General features: G+C 37.5%; 1 protein-coding gene across 6 annotated transcripts in view; it reads right to left on the reverse strand.

The window, feature by feature from the left end:
* SMG1 (SMG1 nonsense mediated mRNA decay associated PI3K related kinase) overlaps positions 1–14,061 on the reverse strand; it is a 98,237-nt gene that overhangs the window by 27,073 nt on the left and 57,103 nt on the right. For 3 of the 6 annotated variants that reach the window (XM_081298539.1, XM_081298536.1, XM_081298538.1), the window contains 12 exons: positions 11,674–11,922; positions 11,046–11,330; positions 9,926–10,070; positions 9,586–9,724; positions 8,110–8,340; positions 7,823–8,000; positions 7,627–7,713; positions 6,936–7,097; positions 5,848–6,065; positions 5,408–5,562; positions 3,384–3,606; positions 197–443 (listed from right to left, as the gene is read on the reverse strand). In XM_081298539.1, the coding sequence (XP_081154665.1) occupies positions 197–443; positions 3,384–3,606; positions 5,408–5,562; positions 5,848–6,065; positions 6,936–7,097; positions 7,627–7,713; positions 7,823–8,000; positions 8,110–8,340; positions 9,586–9,724; positions 9,926–10,070; positions 11,046–11,330; positions 11,674–11,922 (2,319 nt within the window). The remainder of the gene's footprint in view (positions 1–196; positions 444–3,383; positions 3,607–5,407; positions 5,563–5,847; positions 6,066–6,935; positions 7,098–7,626; positions 7,714–7,822; positions 8,001–8,109; positions 8,341–9,585; positions 9,725–9,925; positions 10,071–11,045; positions 11,331–11,673; positions 11,923–14,061) is intronic. The other 3 variants (XM_081298540.1, XM_081298541.1, XM_081298537.1) reach the window with 2 other exon arrangements.

The raw sequence follows: 14,061 nt of genomic DNA on the forward strand, positions 1-14,061 counted from the left end.
TGACCAAATGGGGTTCCAAGAATACCACTTTCTTTGTATTAGTTGGCAATAGCATGAGGCACACTTGAGCGCATTAGAGAATTCCATTCGGTGGCAAGTTGTCAATACTAAGTGTTAACATTATATTACTATATCTCAATTCTTTCTGCTCATACAAGTTCATACATAAAGAGGATGGAAATCTTCCTACACAAACCTTTGAAAAGGTAAGGATAGCTCTTCCCATCTGATCCGAGAAAGAGAAGTTTCTTGGGCTTAGTTTTAGTCGGTAAGATTGTGATGGTTCCGCCCACACTGTGGATTGTGACAGTGTCTCTGGCTGAGACTTCCCCAGGAAGAGCAATTTCAGTGTTAGTCATAGCAGCCAACCATGGACTGATTTCTTCAAGACGTAAGATATAACTTGCCCGTTTCTGTGCTCTCTGTTGCAAACTCAGCATTATCTATATTCATAAAATGGGAAAAACAATCCTACATTATGATTACAATTTTGTTCCACATTAAACTTGGCATAAAAGTAAAGTTAACCCTCCTTCCCACCACACACACACACACACACACACACACACAAATACCTGCTGCTCTAGTTTCTACGTTTAATTTGGTATGAGGGCTTTAGACCACCCTGGGAGGGAAATAATGGCGGGCTGAATAGGATTCCTACTTTGTTAAGGCCCCACCTCCTCTTCTCTTCCAAATTAGTAGTTAAGTCACAGGAGACAGAAGGAAAAGGTACTGATGTGGTCACCATATTCAGGGCTTTTCAAAAACTATTCTCCCACTGTTGAACTATGCCTGAACAATGCCAACACAAATCAAGTCTGTCCTTACAAAATGGCAAAAGAGAAAGAGTTAGCTGTCAGGTAGACACAGCCTTAAGGAAGTCTTCTGCAAAGTAATTGACATTATATTACGAGAAAAAAAAACGAGATTCTATCTAGAGAAGAATTTAATGGATATATAAGAGACTTAACAAAACTTAAAGGTGCATAAAAAGAAGACTTTTTTTTTCCTCCTTTTGGTGTTACTGCGGATTGAACCCAGGAGCACTCTACCACTGAGCTACATCCCAGCCTTATTATTTATTATTTTTAAACAAAAGTGCTGCTAAGGTGCCCAGGCTGGCCTCAAACTTGCGAGTCTCCTGCCTTTGCCTCCTGAGTAGCTGGAAATTACAGGGGTACAACACTGGACCCAGAGGTTAAAAAAATATTTTTGGGTGGGGGGGTACTGGGGATTGAACTCGGGCACTCAAAAACTGGGCCACATCCCCAGCCTTATTTTGTATTTTATTTAGAGACAGGGTCTCACTGAGTTGCTTAGGGCTTCGTTTTTGCTGATGCTGGCTTTAAACTCGACATCCTCCTACCTCAGCCTCCCAAGCCAGTGGAATTACAGGCGTGCATCACAAGAAAATTTTTAACAAAGAAGTTAACAGTTTAGAGCTCCATTGCTTGATGTACAGAGTAAACCACCATACTCCTTTCCAATAATCAGAGGGGACAACTGATTGTAGATATAGTTGTTTCTCCATGTATATCTAATTCAGTAATTTGCACCTGAATTAAGAAACCATGGGGTCTGTTTTCCTGTGAAGAATTTTAAAGCAGTCTTCAGCAAGTTTTAATGGTTAATAAAAAGAAAAAAAAAAAGAAAAAAGAAACACCTCAAGTATTAACTGACACAATAATGGATAAACAACTGTATTTTCACATTGTTATCCATTACACACAAAACACGGAAGAATCAGGAAAAAAAGATCTGAGTTTATAACACAAAACAATCAGTAGCAAATTGATAATGGTTAAAAACTAACAAACAAAACAGACATTTTTACACACAATGAAGTTCAACAACAGGAAGGAACTAAAGAATAGATCATTTAGAGTCGAAGCTATAAGCAAAACAATTTTCCAAAAAGTAGGTAAGGATTAAATATTTAGGGTGATATTTAGGAAACAACAAATAAGACCTTAAAGTTCTATTTCATTGGCTAATTTAAAATTTTGTAATTTTAGCTGAATGATAGTTTAAAAAAAGGGAAGGGGAACACAGGTATTTAAATTTTTAAAAAATTATTCTTTAAAATGTATATAATTATAAAGATTATTCAAGAGCTTATTTCAAACAACACCCTCCCCCCCAAACACACAGGGGCTTTAAAAAGTATTCTTTCTATCTTCTCTTCTAGATAGATGGATATCATCTCTCTCTCTCTCTCTCTCTCTCTCTCTCTCTCTCTCTCTCTCTAACTTTATATCTGCAGTGCTGAATACTAAACTCAGGGCTTTGTAAACACTGGGTAAGGGTTATGCCCCCGAGTTATATCCCCATTCCTTTTACAGTAGACAAAGAAGTAAGAAACTGGTTTAAGCGCATGGGAAACCAGAGTTTGGGCGAGGGCACACATAATAAATGTCATCTTTCACACTAGTTTTGTTTTGTGCTTCTAGCTATTTCCTCTAAATCTAGAAGTTTGCATTTACTAAAGTTTTTACATTTGTTTTGGTACATGTTTTAATATTTTTCTCATTACCAAACTCAGTAAAGAAAACAGTTAAAAAGCAATAAAAGAGAAGGTAGGGATAAGGAAACACAAGAAAAAGTTACAAACTTATAAAGAGACTACCTCAACTAATGGTACTAATGCTGTAACAGAAGACCAAAAAGAATACAGAATTAACAGGACCAAAATAAACATGATAAGAATTCTCAAATGTTAGAAGACACAACTGCATGTGCAGACTTGACTTCAAAATAATTAGATAATGTATCCCTTATCTAAAATGCTTGCAACCAAAAATGTTTCAGGTTGTAGAGTTTTTCAGATTTTGGAATATCTACATTAACTTTACCTATTTATGTAAGCGTAATCCAAAAATGTGAGCACTACTCAAGAAGTTTCAGATTTTGAAGCATTCCAGATTTTGGATTAGGAATGTTCAACCTATACTGGTAAACCATCCTGGGTAACTCAGCAACACCCTGGCTCAAAATAAATAATAAAAAGGGCTGCGGGGGTATAGCTCAGTTGGTAAAGGGTCCCTGGGTTCAATTCCCAATACTTCAAAATAATAATAATACCAAATGCTCCCTCAAGAAACATGTAGGCACAAGATTCAGTTTCTTTTTCTTGTCTAATTATTTACTGTATATTCTTCCCTGGTGTGAACCCTCCAAACATGAATGAGTAGGGGCTTTTGCCACCCCGTTTGTCTGCCAGCCCTCCTTTTTTCTGTATTATAAGCAACTGGTCATAGGTGGCCTTCCATGGTCTTAAAAAATCTTCTCTTGTGTTCTGAATAAGGAGAGTCCACTTATTTAAATTTTGTACCCCATATGGAATTTTCTGTTCAGTAGCATTCTTTGAGAATATTCTGTACCTCTTTAAATGGAATCCAGCTGCTTCCAGGCTTTGCAGGATTCGATGGGGTCTTCAGTTTTTCTAGGGCGTTTTCAATCGCGTCACCGTAGTTATCCTGAAACCACTTTTCATGAGGTGTTTCTGCAGGGGCCGCTGTGATGCTCCTCACATGCTCCAGAGCAAACACAATGGGCTTCATTAAAGCCGTGTGTTTCTCTCGCATGATGGCAATTTTCTCTTCTCTGATTAGGAAAACAATGTATTTCGTAAGCTTCAATGTTCAAAAGTTTTATAAAAACACAGGACAATTTAAATGTTTAAACTGTGAGTAAATAGTATAAAAGAATGAATTTAAATAGAGTAATAAAACACTGGCAGAATAAACAGGTGCATGCCTTTTAATCCCAGCAATTTAGGGAGGCTGGAGGCAGGAGGACTAAAGGTTTGAGGCCAGCCTCAGCAACTTAGTGAGACCCTATCTCAAAATAAACAAATGTAAAGGACTATGGATGTCGCTCAGTATTAGAGTGTCCTGGGTTAAATACAGAGCCCTCCCCGCACCTTTCCAACAGATAGGTAGATAGGCAAAGTAATTTTATAACACAAAACAAAATTTAGCACATAAAACAGGAAGCTTTTCTTTTCAATAATGTGGGGCAAATGGGATAAGCACATACAAAAACTTCAGTTGTATCCTTATCATACACGATGCAAAAAAAACCAAACTCAAAATGGAGCAAAGACTTCAACTTAAGAGCTAAGACTATAAAATTCATAGATGAACACATACAGAAAAGCCTTCTTTTTTTTTTTTTAAAGAGAGAGAGAGAGAGAGAGAGAGAGAGAGAGAGAGAATTTTTCAATATTTATTTTTTTTTTAGTTCTCGGCAGACACAACATCTTTGTTGGTATGTGGTGCTGAGGATCGAACCCGGGCCACACGCATGCCAGGCGAGCGCGCTACCGCTTGAGCCACATCCCCAGCCCCCAGAAAAGCCTTCTTGACAGTAAGTTTGGCAATGACTCCTCCGATATGGAAAGATAGATCAATGTAAAATGTTAGAAGTTTCGTTCATTGAAAGATACTATTCAGAGAGCAAAATGACAACTCACAGAAAGGTAGAAAATATTTGCAAATTATGTATCCAGTAAGGAGTCAATATCCAGAATGTATAAAAAACTCCTATAAATCAACAACAAATACATACAGCCCAATTCAAAAATAGGCAAAGGACTTGGACTTTTTTCTGAAGATAAACAAATGTCCAATAAGCAAATGAAAAAATGCTTCACATCATTTGTCATCAGGGAAATACAAATTCAAACCATAATAAGATACCACTTCATATCTAATATGTTGGCTATTATCAAAAAATAGAAAAAAGAGAAAATTAACAAGTGTTGGCAAAGACTAAAAAAAAAAAAAAGGAACACTCATGCACTGCTGGTGGGAATATGAAATGATACAGCCACTGTGGACCTCAGCTTTTCAGATCCCGAACAAGTTAAACACAGATAAGTCACAAGATCCATTGCAAACCTACTACATCATACACAAAATAATTCAAAAAGCAAGGACTCAATCAGATATTTGTACACCAATGTTCAAAGTGGCATTACTCACACAGCCCTAAAGAAGAAGCAATCCAACTGTCTACTAACAGATGAATGGAAACAACATGTGGTACATCTATACCAAGGAATATTCTTCAGTCATAAAAAGGAATGGAATTGGGACTGGGGCTGTAGCTCAATGTCAGAGCACTTGCCTAGCATGTATGAGGAACTGGGTTTGATCACCAGCAGCACCACATAAAAACAAATAAATGAAATAGAAGCATTTTTAAAAAACAGTACAGCGGTAGTGTTTCAGAGCCTAGGAAGAAATAAAAAAACAGAAAAGCAGACGGGAGGGGAGGACTGAACTCTAATACAAGTTACAACTCAGACAAACCTTGAAGTCTATACAGATTACTGCTTTTTCTTTCTTCCCTGTTTTTTAAAGGTAGTTTCTTTTGTGAGCAAAAGTGAATAAAAACATACTTGCGTAAAGTGTTGTTATTTTGGACTCTCTTCACTTCATCTTCCAGCTGCTGAATTCGTCTCAAGACATACATGTGCTGCTGTAACAAAACTCCCAGCCAGAGCTCGTCCCAGAGCACAGTGACCCTGCGCAGCTCAGCCACGAGCATCTGAACCTGCATACACATATCCAAATAGGTCATCGACACATCTGCACACAGTACCCACTGTTCTTTAAACCCCAAACATCACAAGTTGTATGGGTACAATTTTTTTCATTTAATAATTTAAGAATCCTAATTAGTGACTCTTATTGACAACAGGCTAGCAAACCCATTTGATTATCCGTAAAGCTTTGGTTCTCAAATAATAATTTCCATGAGTTATATTTGTAGGGTGTTTTGGTGAGGGATGCTGTAATAAAAATTTCTATTAAAAAATTGAGCTGGGCATCTTTGTACCTGTAACACCATAGTTGGGTTTGCAGAGGACAGCTTGTCTACAATTTTGCTGTAGCAATCCTGCATCATGGCTTGGTCTTCATTTAATCCACTTTTTGGTTCATCCTTATTACTATCCTGAGAAGTAGGAGGACTTCCTCCTTCACATTCAGAAACCAGCAGTTCTTCTCCTTGAATGTTTCCAAGTAAAGTTGGAATTGCAGAGGAAAATTTATTTCCTACCGTGAAATGGGAAAATGAAATACTTTTAAGAAATTTCTCTTATATACTTACACTGAGTTAGGGGAAACATGGATAATCTAATGAACCCCAGAGTGCTTAACTAACTTGCCTTTTGTACATTAAGTGGACTATAAAGATTATCCTGCCTTTTTATAAGCTGAGCTTATAAAATTCATTAATATTTATTAATATTATAAACTAATAGGAGAATCACGGGAGAAAGATAATAAGTCTCTAACAGATAAAGTATCCTCCTAGTCAGAGTCAAGAACTTGGTCCAATACCTATTTGGCAGTTAAAGCTCCATAATCTGAGTTACTTCAAAAATAACTCATCTTGGTTCTGGGGACTGAACCTACATTCTTTTTTGCTACTGGGGATTGAACACTGAGGCCCTTTATCACTGAGCTACATCCCAGCTCTTTTTATTTTTTTATTTGAGACAGGGTCTCCCTGAGTTGAGTAGGGCCTTACTAAATTGCTGGGTCTGGCCTTGAACTTGCAATCTCCCCACCTCAACTTTCCAAATCACTAGGATTACAGGTGTGTGCCACTTCAACACCCGGCCTTGGTGGGTTAAAGACGAAAGAAAAAATGCAAAGCACATGTCCTAGTACCAGATAAACAGTAGTTACTCCTGCAATAAACAACAATTATTACTATTGAAAAAACTACAAACTTTACCAACTCTAGAAGGCAAAAAATTGAACAAAATTATTATGAAAACTAATTTATATATAAATTAGCAGAATTTATTTATTTTCTGTGGTGTTGGGGATGTGCCAGGATCTTGCAAATGTTAGGCAAGTGCTCTACCACTGAGCAACATCATCAGCCCAAAGTAGCAGTACCTTAACATAGCATACCTGAAGCCTGGGATTCACTGCTGAGCGATATAGTTCCCACTATTGCAGGATACAATATGAGATGTGGGGAGTCTTGAGCCACACGACAGAGAAGGTTACAAATACTTTGGCGCACATACACTTCAGGGTGGTTTAAGCGAGAAAAAAGCTGCGGAATAATTCCTTCAGGATAAGAACAAAAAGATACTTCAAAGTTATTACAAACTGTCCACCTTGTAAAGTAAAAGGATAAAATCTGATATGTGTCAGCATCAGCAAAAATTTTAAGGACTTCAAAGTTCTCCCAGGGTAACAAGGAATCATATACAATTACTGTTGATGTCCAAGTCTGATTAGGGCTATAAATCAAAGTCCAAACCAATCAAAAAATACTTCTAGACTTTTTGTTTTATAGTGCTGGGGATTGGATTCAAGGATGCTCCATTACTGAGCTATACTTCAGTCTTTTTAATTTTTTTTTTTTATTTTAAGACAGGGTCTACGTTTCCTAGGTGGCCTTAAACTTGCAAACCTCCTGCATCAGCCTCCCAAATGGTGGGATCATAGGCGTGCAACCAGGGCAACCAGTGATAAATGTGTAAGAAGTTTACAAAAAGGGAAGCACAATTTTTTACAAAGGGAATATAAGATCTTTTGAAACTTATTTTTGCTGCTCTCTCCAAAATTAGTATTGTATATAAAAAGTTCCTACCATTCAGCTTCTCACTCCTCTGAAAGGTAGGAGAAAGGATCTTTGTGGTGTAACAAACAGCCTGGAACGTCCTATGAACTAACGTGGCTATCAAACACATTCAAACAACAAACATAAAGGAAACACTTTTAAAAAAACTGTTTTATGTATCCTGCTAAAAACAATATTGACTGATAGATTTAATTCAGGCCTTCACCTCTCCATGGAGCAGTAGGTGTTGTCTCCAAGCCATGTTCCAGATACTGCCGGAGCTCGCCCGCATGCTTCACCAGCAACCGGAGCAGTCGCAGAGTGGCCATCACAATCACGTCATCGGTGCTCTGCTCCGCTCTATGACTTAAATGTAGCCTAGGGTCATCCTCTTCTAAAGGAATCTATAAAATGGGAGATTAAAGGTAGAAATAAGAAAAATTTCAGTCTCTTGCTTTTGTTTTCTAGAAAAGAAATCTCAAATAACTTTTCTTAGAACACTATGCCACCTACTTGACCAGCGTTGAGTTTAAGGAAAGTAAAATATGCACTGCAAGACAGTTTGTACAGGCTGAAGATTCTATCTACAACTTTCCTCCACACTTTAATAACTCCTTCTGTTGCACTTTCATCAAGCTCCGAAAGCCACGGGCAGCTTGATATTAATTGGCGCCAGATAACATCAACCATGTCATCTTCCTCATTGTCTTCATTCTCTGTTATCTGAAGAGTTATATCTTCATCCTGAAGGAAAATTGGGTATAAAATGCTATTTTTTTAACATAAAGTGAAGAGAGAAAGGTAAGTGATTTGACATAAGAAAACATTTTTCTCACTTATGAGGCTAAATTATTCCATATTATTGATATTATATACACTAACTTAATGTCAACAGAATTCTCTTTATGGTGAATTATTTATGCAGCCAATAAAAATGGATTTAAGCATTTAAGCAAAGAATAAAAACATGTTATTCTTTGTACTTTAAATGTTTCCAAACTACAATATTCTGCCTGCAGAAAAATAAATGTGATCTGTTCAAAAGCCTTAGGCTGAACATACACAGAACACATCCAACAGACCTCACTCCCTTTGTAATACCACACATAACGCCTAATACCAGCTTTGTCAGAGACTTATTCGTATTGTTGTTTAGAGTAAGAACTCGGTCAACAGAGTTTAGTCTGGCAAATAAAATACATGGCTTTGAAGACTGCAACTAATTACTCATAGTGATATAATTCTAGAACACACAGGACTTTGAGGGGGGAAGGAGTGAAGGCTATAGCTCATCTCGCCCACTGTTTTCCCCCCTGGCTAGGTACCAGAAAGACCTGGTGAGCTTAAGTGTGCCCACAGGTCTGGTTCAAAATCCCTAGGGACAGGGTTCATGAATTAGCATATTTTAAAGGTTCCAGCCTAGGGATAAAAATAATTCTGCCCTTTTCCCAATACTAGGGATTAAGCCTAAGGCTACAAACATGAAGAGCACAGGCTGAGCTACACCCCAGTTTAAGAACCACCTTTTTTTTAGGGGGATGGGTGCACTTCCACTATGCTATATGCCTGCCCCTTTTTATTTTGAGACAGCCACACTAAGTTACCCAGGCTGGCTTTGAACTTGCAATCCTCTTGTCTCAGCTTCAGAGTTGCTGGCATTACAGAGGTATGCCACTGCACACAGTCCCAAAATTTAACTTCTGATCACAAGATCAATTTAAACAAATTTCGTTTTATACCAAAAGAACTTCACTTTTAACTAGAATTCTAAGGAAATTAGTGATTTCTCAAGAAATTAAGTCTTTCTTAGAAAAGTACAACTTACTTTATTTCACCTTAAAACTCAAAATTAAGTTTTATTTGCAAAATAATTGCCTAAGTGCATTCAATATTTAATGATGTATATGTGACCAGTTCCCTCAAAATAAAGAAGTTGAAATAACAATCTTGTCACTACCTCCCCCAAACACTGTACCATGTTTTCCTTACCTGAATTCCTGCTGGTCGACAGACTGCCTGTCCAAGAATACCATATATTCTCTCTTTCTCTTCTTCCGTTATAGTGTCTGGAAGCAGATTTTGAACTTCAGATTTTTCTCTAGGCAACAGACGAACACCTTCTCCCTGACTATAAAAAGGAACGATTTGTCAAGTATTTGAGCTACCAAGGTTTTACCAAATCAAGAGATACTTTATTTTGTTGTTGCTGCTTTGCAGTACTGGGGGTCAAATCCAGGTCCTCACCATTAAGCCATATTCCAAGTCCTTTAGCATTTTAAATTTCTATTTTGTAATACATTAAACAAATTACACATTGAAGTATACATACCTGGCATTGTCAACCACCTTTCTGCCCCACCTGTATGCCCAACTAGCCAATGCTGCCCAGGATTTGGCTACTTCAGGTGCCTGTACTGAAGACAGGTGATACAATTGTCCCAAAATGAAATCAGGTTCTCCAACTCCAATATGTACTGCAACAATGAGGAAAAAATAAAAGAACTTGGCATTACATTCATAAATTTTAAATGGAAGCCCCATTAACATCTTATATCTTTATTGTCCACAAGCAATTCCTAAGTTCCAAATTACTGTGCATAATTTGGTAAGGCACAAATATGGATTATGCTTCTCTAAAGTTTTAGCAGAGATTAGGACCTGTGGTACACATCAAAGTCTTCCATGACACTGAACTCTATAATCAGTTCAGGTGTTAGATGCTGTAAAATGTCTTGCAGTCTGCATCTGATTGGCTATTTCATCAAGACTAGATTAATTTCAAATTTTAACAAAAAATAATGCACAGGAGGTAAGTACGCCATCTCATTCAATTACAGAGACTCATGAGGCAAAGATCTTTATTCCCATCTTAAAGGGAATAAATGTCACAGTGCATTTGCCACAATATATAATGATAAGACATATCCCAAATGAATATCAAGATCTGCTAATATGTGTATATTAGAATTACTACATAAAACCAATGTACATAATTAAAATCCTGGACTTCAGCAAAATGAGGCTGAACAGCTCCCAAACTTTAAAAGTAGCACACTCAAAATTTTTTTTAAATTTTTTGATTGAATGAATCTATTGTGATTAGCAGTAGGGTCAGAATGTGAAGCCTGAGTCTTTCTGTAGTTTCTAAGCTCTATCAATCAAGAGGAACACAGCTACTCCTTTATATCTCTGTTGCTCCTTCTGGTGTGAAGTTAAGCTTTAGATATCAGGGGCAGGACCATACTGGTGGTAAAAACATCCACGGCATAAAAACAACTTGAATATGGAAAGTTGGAAGGTACTGGATTGTAAAGAAATATGTATTAGTTACTTCCAGGCAATATAATAGACTGCACAGACACACTTTTGTGACAAATGATCACCAGCAGAACACTATAAACTTTAGGCTTCTAAAATAATGTTTTTAAAGTTAATGAAAGAAATCCTACCTGTAGACTCACTCTCAATCCGAGGATACTCTTCTTCCACTGTATTAACAGATGGGAGTTCTATGAGAGTAAGTATGTTTTTAGACAAAGTAGAAAGACCTGAGAAGCTCTGCTGTTGCTGAGCTCTGTACACCTGCTTCAGCTGTCCTGAGATCTCTTTCCATTCTGCCTGGATCCACTTAGCCAGAGTCAGAATTGATTTTGCAACTGCATATTCAGCTTTTGCAGACTTGCAAAAAGATATGGCACAAGAACTCAACATTTCCATTGCATGTGTTGACTGGCCTATAGAAAACCAAAAACTGAATCAGCACTTACCCTTAAAAGCAAATGACTGAAATTATTTCAAGGTAAAATAATATTTTTCTTTTAAAAACATGTAAATTCAATGACAATGATTTTTGAAAAATCCTTTTTTAAAAAACTTTAATACTTCGCAGCCAAGTTACTTCTTTTTAAAATTCTGATTTATAGAGATAAGTCAATTACAAACAACTTATTCAGGAATCCAATGTTCACCAACAGCTGGAAATAATCTTCTCTTTTATTACCTTACCCCACACACAATGACATTCACAAATGTTCTTTTTATTATATTCATATACTAACCATGATTCATTTTACTAACCTGCTGTATATAGCAATTTGGTTTTTTCAATATCAAGTTCAGGCCCCCATTTTTCATCCACTTGGCCTTGTGTTGACAGTTTTTTAAAATGCTGGACTAAATCCTGGGCAGTGGTGGTCTTCCCCAGTTGAACCTCACTGCATTGTGCCAAAAGTCTTGTTGCAAGTGACACATTCCCCCGTTTTCTAGCAAATTTTGCTGCTGTTAGACCTAATTCCATGAGATGGCTTCTAATTGGGACTGTTTGTTCTGAACAGAAGAAAATGTTTTATTAGTCCCCTATTCATCTAACCCCAGACCACACTCCCTGACTATCCCCCCTTCCTTATCACCTCCCCAAAGATAACATCTTCAGTATTTGTTTAATCAAATGTATATGATGAAGTGAAAAAAAAAATTTTATTTCTAAAGAGTCTAAGCCAAAGGGAGGGGAAAGAGTATAAGGTTAAATAAACCATCCCAGGACTCTTCTGAAAGTACCTGCTGCCTTTCTACTCTGCTATTCTCATCTGGATTTCCTCTTGCCTCATACAAGAATCCTCCAGGCTCCTTGCCTTCCATTATCCATCCCCTCCTCCCACTCTGCACTCACTTTCTCTGGACAAGATACCTGCTCCTGACTTCCAACTAATCATACAAAAGCTGATCACTTGAGAATCTTTAGCCCAGATCTGACAGCGAGTCCCATATCACCCACATTCTAGGTACTTGAAAGGTCCTACAACCCGTGTCAAGTGGAGTTCATTATCTACCATCCTAAAAACCTTTAACCTTTCTCAAGGAAAGGCACAGGATCACCTGAGCAGAGCCCTGGCAATTACCTTAAGACTTTACTTTCAATCTTCATATCTGTTGTCCCTACTGCCATCCCTAGTATCTTGTTTAGCAACAGAAACTTCATCCTACCTGGTCCCTTGCCTCATTCTCTTTGTACTCTAATACATTCTCCAATCTCAACTGAAGTAATTAATACACAAAGTAAATATGAACATTTAATTTCTTTGCTTAAAACCATTGGATGGCTTCCTACTGCACTTCTGAACAAGCCCACCCTCCTGGCTTGGGCTCTAAGGCTCGATGCCTTGCATTCATCCCACTCCAACCTCACCCAGCTGTCTCTTTCTACACTACAATAAGCACCCTACTAAGTCATGGAAGAATCTTTCATAATTTTCTCTGTCCTTCACACACAATGTTCTTTCTAAGCAAATCAGCCTGCCTCTTTCTCATCTCTACCAGCCTCAAGTCTCAGGTTAAACATTACAAGTCCTTTCCCGATCCCTAGTCCTAAATCAGGTGTCCTCTTTTATGTTCTTTTAACACACCTGCACATATACATTCAACATATTCAAAATAGCCACTCCTTGCCTGATGTCAACTGTCCCTGCTGGACTCTAGAATCCCCTAGGATCTAAGAATGAAGAGATAAGTTTCTCTTGTTCCTCACCACTAGATGCAACATCCAACACACAACCTAGCCCAAAGACATGTTGAATAAGGAAACAAAAACAAGGCAGAATACACATCCATCTCTGAATAGAACCATTGGGTTAATGAGTCTCTCCTCCAATTTTAAACCTTGTTTGACATGGAAGGATGGGAAAGGCAATGCAGGCATTTGCTGCCTTATTCTATGCCATACTCTATACTAGGGCTTTCATATACCATCACATCTCACAGAACCCCTATAAGAAACTCATATAAGTGTGGTAACTCCCATAATAATTGAAATGGAAAGAAGTTCAGAAGTTCAATGATTTGTCCAAAGGCCCCTCAATTTGCAAATGCTGGCCCAATGATCCAAATTTTGGTCTGTTTGGCATGGGGGGTGGGGAGGTACGCTGAGTCAATTGCCCCACTGATTATCCTGCAGTGCATGTTCTTTTTTTGGAAGCTGGCATCTTACAATTTAACACAGAAATTTACTAACTCCAGCTACCACATTTTCAGCTAAAACACTATAAAATTCTGGCACTGTTCTATTGTACAGCCACCATATAAAAATCTAGCATTTCTTAAACGACAGATATTTCTTTCTTGAAATTTTGATACATATAAATATGTATATAAATAGTAATTCTCTAGCCATTAATTTGGGGCATTTATAACAACATTTGTGCTGGGAATGTACCTCAGTGGTAGAGTGCTTGCCTAGCATGCTTAAAGCCCTGGGTTCAATCCCCAGCACCAGAAAAAAGTAAAAACACAAACTATATAAATAAAAACACTTGTGATACATTTCATGTGCCAAAAAACTTGTGCTCAGAACACATAAATAAGTCTCAGCTCATTAAAACTTGAGTAAAAGGTGAACAAACGTTCAAAAAATAAAACAATGGCTTCTATGCATATGAAATGATGCTAAAGATTATCAATCATCAGGAAAAT

The sequence above is a fragment of the Spermophilus citellus genome (assembly GCF_964194105.1).
Source record: "Spermophilus citellus genome assembly, chromosome: 6".
Classification (NCBI taxonomy): domain Eukaryota; kingdom Metazoa; phylum Chordata; class Mammalia; order Rodentia; family Sciuridae; genus Spermophilus; species Spermophilus citellus.